The following is a 7,333-nucleotide window of genomic DNA, read 5'->3' as shown; positions in this document are numbered from 1 at the left end:
AAATTAAAGGTATCTTATGTTATTAGATATATTATTATAAAACATGCTTTGGTTAAGGAGTTATTGATACTTCAAGTGCAAAATGATGATATAAAACCATGATAAAAATGCACTTTTAAGTACTAATCACTTGTACAAGTCTCTTTGGTAAGAGGTTTGCAGCTAGTATGAATAACATTAGCTCTATAACTCTTCCATCTTTCAATATCATTCAAGCATACTATTTTGAGGTTGTTGTTTTTGAAAAGAATTTTCCTCGTAAGCCTTCTAATAAGTTCAATTACACTGCTGAGAATCTCCTAGCCAACCTTTTGACACCAAGTTTTGGTGTTGAGGTGAGGGTTTTGGAGTACAATGCAAGTGTTGAAATCATTCTTTCATGGACAAATGTATTAGCTGTTGATAACCATTTCATCCATTTACAGGTTATAGCTTTTATGTGGTTAGATGGAGAAATGAGAATTTTAACCCCAATAAAGATTTTTCAAGATATAATCTCGTTGATTCATCTAAGAAGACTACAGTTGGAGTTCCTCATAATAGATAAGTAGTGATCAGATTCAGAGCAAATAACTTTTAGCGAGTGATAAATAATTACTATTTATTTTTCGAGTTAACCCGAATTGACTCATAAAATCTAAGACTTGACCTCTGGGTTGGGTCAACCTGTGGACTGGGTCTAATAACAATATTTCTAATATATTTCTAATTCAATATATTAAACCATTGTTTTGAACTTCTAATTCAATGCTATTTTTTTAGTTTTTTCTTGTAGTTGTTAAATTCAACTAGGCTGATGAAACCTATAACTCAGCTTGATTTAAACTAGATTATGAAACCTATAACTCAGCTTGATTTAAACTAAATTCAAATTGAACTGAAAAATATATTGAAAAAGTAAATCATGATTAATCTTGTTCTTTTTAATGATGTAGTTGACCCAGCTAAGTCAATGCCACTAATAAAGTTTTAAAAAATAAAACAAATTAACATCGCCGATTGACTAGGCAAGTTAGTAACTATGATTTTTCTTGCACTACATTTAAACGCAAGCCAAGCAAAAATGCCAGAATGAGAAAATACACCAAAGCTGTTGGGTGGCAGACCTTTCTTAAACCAGTTTGAAATATGCAGCCAGCTATTGCTTAAGCCCTATAACAAGCAAACTACTCGTCCACCTATGTGTGCTGCTTCCAGTCAATCATGAAGGAAAACTACTCGTCAAGCTATGGCTTCCAGTCAACCTTGTGTGGTGGCCAATGGGTTTGCCTACAACTATAAGACGGGAAAATCCTCATAAGCAGCAAGCAATTCTCGTTATTCAACATCATCGCAAGCAACAAGTACGATTTATATTTGGATTCTATATGAATCCTTAATACTCCACACAATATTACAGTCAGATGAAAAAAGGACTAAAACAACACTGTCCAGTTTCAACATCATGAAAAATGCTGAATCTTATTCACCCAAAAAAAAAAACCTGTCTCGTATGATTAAATGGAAGGCTTCAAGCAGCAATGCATAAAAATGATGCTGACAAAGTGAAGTCTTCTACATCGTTCTGATCCCGTAGTCTTTTGGTTAGTGAAGATCTCAATGACTTCTGTAATTGCACTACGTAACCTTTTATACTCTACAATTCAACCAATCAATAATGTCCTTCATGATTTCATCCCGTTCCGGTTCAAATAGGAGATCATGCAAGAACCCTTCTAATAGTTTGATGGTTTTGTCTGTTGAGGATGCTTCTTCATACAGTTTGCTAGAAGCATCCGGGTCGGTTACAGTGTCAGCAGCACCATGAAGAACGAGGAATGGAACTCTCAGCCTTTTCAGATTCTGCTGTAAATAGGCTGTAATTCGGAGAATTTCATAGCCAGTCTTTACCCTGAGAAATCCAGTGTAGACCAGTGGGTCCGAATACTTGGCCACTAGTGCCTCTGGGTCCCGAGAAACTGGCATGCCCTTCTTATTTGAAGTACTAAGTTGGAACGTTGGCAAAAAAAATGAGATAAATGGGGCTAGTAGCTGCCATGACCACAAAATAAGAGTATCCCACTTAATGATTTGATTTCCTTTATCACATCAACAAATTACCATCCCATGTTCTTCATAGTTAATGAACTGGAAGTCAGGTATAATAGAAATTCTTACCACAACAAAAGGATGGGATGGCTGAATTCCTACTGCGGGTGAAGTAAATGCCACACCAGAAACACGTGCTTCAACTTTTGGATCCATCACCGCCTGCAAATTTACTCATGCAACAAAGTGAAAATTGTTAAGAGGAATTATTAGATGAACCTAGATTCCACAAATTGTTATTGGATCCTGCCATGCAATAATGAATGAGTGCATAAACCTGTGCATCTACATTAACAAGAAGCTTCAATTCAATGATTCATTCAAAGAAATGCAAGAAACTATCATTGCATACCAACATACCTTGAGAACAATGGCTGCACCCGTTGAGTGCCCAAAGCAAAAACATGGAAGCCCAGGATTTTCTGACAAAACCTTGTCGAGAAAAGATTTCTGTAAAATGTTGGAAAAAAATAGAGCGCACTTAGATTCATCAGAGGCAAAATACACCCCATCAGCGCCATGTAAATACAAATCAAAACATACCAGATCATCAACAGCATAATCAAGAGAATGAACATATCCATGTAGCCCATCACTACCACCATGTCCTGGTTTGAAGAGAATGATCAAATAGGTTACAAAAAATATATATACAAGCCAACATAATTTCATGAGCTAATTATCAGAAGATAAAGCAACATGTAAATCTAATTAGCAAAGCAGCAAGTTTCTGATGAAAGCTATACAGCCAAAGCCCTTCAATACGAGTAAGGATCAACAGCCCTTGCACCCATAGCAGACACAGAGGAAATTGGAAGCAAAAGGGTAGGGTTAACTTAAGAAAATGTCATTTTAATAAAAACCAATTGCTGGTTTGAATTGGACTGCACAACAAAAATCAACAACACATAAAATAAAGAACCTGGTTGTCTTTAGGCGCAAGCCAAAAAAAACAGAATAATGGGACATTCAGCTTCATACTATAATTTGAATTGCAATAGAATCCCAGGTCTGAACTCAGGTTTCAATTTTTTCACTCAACTATAATGACATTTCAAAATGGAGGCTTGTTCTGCAATGTGATTGCAAAGGTTAAGAGCACACACTAACTTTTTCTGCAGCCTCTATAGCTCATAAAACTGGAAAACATATTATGACCCCGACTTGGAAGTGCTCATCTTCCCTTGTTAGATTTTTGGAAAATGGAGATCAGACACATGCATACAAATAACAAGATTACTTCACATGTTACTTTTTGCACCGACAGACAGACAGACAGACAGACCAATTCCTGCAACACCCAAATATAGAGGCATTGTTGAAGAATAGAGATCGCTAGGCCATGAGACACTAATAGAGAAACAAAGCATTAAAGCAATGGTGGTGTATACTTTTTTCCCATCAATTATCAGTGTTAATAATATTTCCAGCTCGGAGTTGGATTCCACTGCGGCCATTCAGGGAGAAGTGAGAACTTTTAACAGAGGAAACTAAAAAAAATAAGCAACTGCAGGAAGTTTCCTTTTTCTTTTTTATTTAATACCATCTTCTGGTTCACAGTCCTTGCATGAAATTTTCAGAAAATAGTAGCCCAGAGAATTTTCATGATCCCCTAAAGCAGTAGCAGGAGTAAAATGAGCGGCTCTGCAACATCCTGAGCAGATAAAGAACATGACCATCGTTGTAAAGGTTTAATTATCCAAGTTTGTGGAACAGCCTATGGTTATAGCTCCTCTTAACAAGAAAGACTTGTTTTTTGTTTTTTTTTTGTCTGTACATTTTCATATGTCACTGCATAAGCACATGGGAATCCTATAGTCAACAATTCAACTCTCTTTTGAGATCACGTCTGTATGGAATATGATTACAGTACCTTGAAATGAATCAGAAATCAAACCACAAACCATGGCCCCTAGAGGAACTTATAAATGATTGAGATCACAGACATACCAGCGGAACAAATCAAATGAAATGACAAGTCTAGTAGGGAAAACCAAACATCGATCAACATGTTCCAGAATCTTTTTTCCTCTGTGCCCATAATAACATCAAGTCTTTATTATTAAACTTTTGTGGTAAATTATCAAGACATTTGTCAAGAAGGCAATGAGTTCATAGTATCATATATGTTTCACTGCTATATCCACAATGAAACCTAAAAGGTCATGTCCAAAGGAAATTGTCATGAAAAATAAAAAATAAAAACTTCTAGTATGAGATAAACACAAATTCCACTACAACAGCTATCATCAATATCACAAGATAGCGATTTCAAGCAAGCAAGAAGAGATTATTGTCCTATCAAGAATGATAAGTCCAAACAAGCAGGTAAAATCACTTTCAAACTTACCAATCCAATCCATTCCATAAACCTTAAACCCATTAGCATTCAGTTTTTTTGCAAAGTCACTATATCTGCCACTGTTTGTAAAGAATGGAATTGTGAGATAATAATTAAACATTAGAATCAGCAGAACATGACTTCCAAATAGAGCATTAGGTACAGATCACAAACCTGTGCTCATTCAGACCATGCAAAAGAACAACCAGCCCCCTACAAGAGATATGTAATATAATGTTACAACTTAGCACCGAGAAAGCATGAATCAATATACACCTCCAGAAAAAGGTAAAAGAGCGAACTCATAACAAATAAAAACCACCATGATTAAATCCATAAAAGTACAAATTTCAAGTCTGACAAATTGAAATCAGGACACTAGTTATTCATAGTCACTTCAGGGGAAAAGGAGAAAACAATATCACTTGCTTCAAACTAGCATATAGTACTTGAACAATAATATATGCTTAATCACCTGCATATGGTTATTAGCAAGCTACAGAATATGGACAGGATGTACTATTTTCTGTAAAGATAAGAGGATACATGGATTTAAGAAGAGTGTCGAAAGCCAACATTTAAATAAACTATTTGAATATAGTCCTGTATTATTAACGGTTCTGCTTTTCTGTTTTACTATTTTCTTAATATTCCAAAAGCTAACTATTTAGAGCCAAAATATTCCAAAAGCATCATGGTAGTATCCTTAGTGTTTACCAAATGCAGCAATTTATGTGAAACTCCATCAACTGACAGAGTGAAAACAATGCATCAAGATATTTTAAACATGAAACTTGTCAGAGTTGTAGCATTCAAAAATTTAAGAGGCGACATGAACAAGAACAAGCATAAAATCTGTCTGCACATTCCAAACAGTGACATAACTCAGCTAAAACAAACCAGAGAACAGGTTCAAATTTAGTTGGCGATAGAAGCAAGAAGTATAAGTAGGTAACCTATCTGCAGATTCCTTATGCCAAACTGATAAAAAAAAAAAGGTTGTCTGCTATAAAAGATGGAATACTCAAATCACTAAAATTAATACACACAAGAAAACAGAATCTAGTTAAAAATTCAAACAATAAATAAATGGAAATATGATATTTAGGGTATTGTTGAATTCATTCGCAAAAACCATAAAATTATCTTTTGGGAAATTCATTGAAATGTTCTTAAATTTTCTCCAAAATTAGTGCAAAAAAGGAAACATAAAAAACATGCTTTGTTGCAGAAACATTTTTATCACTAATTGTTTTCCTCAAATGTGTTGCAAAACAAGAAAGAAAAACAAATAGTAGCCTATCCCCCACTTCCCAATTAGCAAGCAATTTGGTTTTCACGTTCTCAACCTTGAATTTTCTGCTACCAACAAATAGGAAACTGAATTTTTCATCAACCATTAAAACATGAACAAGAATTACCAAAAATAATGAGGAAATGGCCTTGTTGGAATAACAATAAAACACAATCTCCATCAAATTAATTAATTTAACACCAATAAATACAACTAACTAATCAAAATTCAAACCCCTTAAAATTAATTAATTAATTAAGACAGAATCATAATAATAAATCATAAAAAAAAAAAATCAACAAATATACCTGATTTTAACTGAAACTGAGGTCCACGACTGGGTAAAAATGGCATCACTCCGAGCAGAAACAAACAGTGAAAACTCTCTAACAGTATTGGGGTCATCTTCCTGTAATGCCCTCTTTATTGCAATGGCCCTCCTGCCCCCAACTTCCGAATCCACCACCGCTGTCACCCCACTACCGCCACCACTCTTCCATGGCACTACTGTTGCCGGGACCCGCAACTTGGTCCGGTGGACCCCACTTTCCTGCAACATCCTATCATCCTTGGATTTCTGATCACCGAACGAAGATGATGATGACCCCCTCGCAGACACCCCTGCCGATACCACCGTCCTTCTTCGACCACGGAAAGGGACTAAAAGCAGCAAAAAGAATGCATTTATCAGCATTAACAAGCTTTTTAAGGCACGAATTCTCCCACTAGCACCGGACGTTAGAATTAACGACGGCGATGATGATGTTGCCGCCTTTGGAGATTGCACCATTGCCATAGATTATAAATTTCTTGACAACAACCAATGCCCTATGAATTCTTAAAGTTTGTGCTCGCTTTCGTCTTGTGATTCTCTCTCTGAACGTAAAAAAGATTGGAATTTTGAGGTTTGTAATAATCTTAAGAAAACATTCGTTGCTGTTTCTAGAACATAAACAGAGAAAAGGAAATGGTAGTTAGCAACAAATAGACTCACAACTCTTTTTCCCTGATAATACAACCAAAAGAAAAACTGCTATGGTTTTTGCTATATTTAGAGTATAGCGAGTGCAGCTCCGCCAATTTTAGAGGACAGAAAGAAAAGTGAAACACTATACTGTTTCTTCTTCTTATTATTATTATTATAAAAAGAAGTTGGCTTTAGAGTTCAAGTTTGGGTTTTCCTCTTGCCAACGTAAAATTCTAGAAAGCTAGCAAAGACAGTGATGACCACCAATGATGCAAGCCCGCGAAGAATTTTGAGGACATGGATTTATACCATTTTTGTGTTTTTAACCCATTATTTAACTGCATGGTTGAAGAGCAATATTGACTCTTCGAAAGATGGATCTTACAAAATAAGGAGTTTAATTGTAGATCAGTAGGTATCTTCTCTCAAACCTTTCTCAAGCTTGATACAGGTGTCCTCCCTCCCTTCTCCACCAGAAATTGGTCACCGCCACACGTCAAGCTGCCAAGAATTGATAAGAAAATAAAAATCAATATTTTTAGAAGCCGAAGCAATAATAAAAATAATTTTTGGAAGTGTGCCCTACCGTGATCTTGATATGAAAAAACTTAAATAATGGGCAGTTTACAACAAAACCTCAATC

The 7,333-nt window shown here is 35.5% G+C and overlaps 1 protein-coding gene across 1 annotated transcript; it reads right to left on the bottom strand.

Moving 5' to 3' along the window:
* Nucleotides 1-1,293: 1,293 nt before the first annotated feature.
* LOC105142047 (monoglyceride lipase-like) lies at nucleotides 1,294-6,879 on the bottom strand. The gene is made up of 7 exons (XM_011049496.1): nucleotides 6,032-6,879; nucleotides 4,604-4,642; nucleotides 4,439-4,509; nucleotides 2,632-2,696; nucleotides 2,449-2,538; nucleotides 2,158-2,250; nucleotides 1,294-2,031 (listed from the first exon to the last, which is right to left on the bottom strand). Exons 1-7 carry the CDS (start codon nucleotides 6,517-6,519, stop codon nucleotides 1,630-1,632), a joined length of 1,248 nt encoding a protein of 415 aa, XP_011047798.1. The 5' UTR covers nucleotides 6,520-6,879; the 3' UTR covers nucleotides 1,294-1,629.
* Nucleotides 6,880-7,333: the final 454 nt, after the last annotated feature.

This window comes from Populus euphratica, unplaced genomic scaffold (assembly GCF_000495115.2).
Source record: "Populus euphratica unplaced genomic scaffold, PopEup_1.0 scaffold193.1, whole genome shotgun sequence".
NCBI lineage: Eukaryota > Viridiplantae > Streptophyta > Magnoliopsida > Malpighiales > Salicaceae > Populus > Populus euphratica.
Note: the sequence above shows the minus strand (reverse complement) of the source record. Positions and strands in the feature narration are given on the sequence as shown.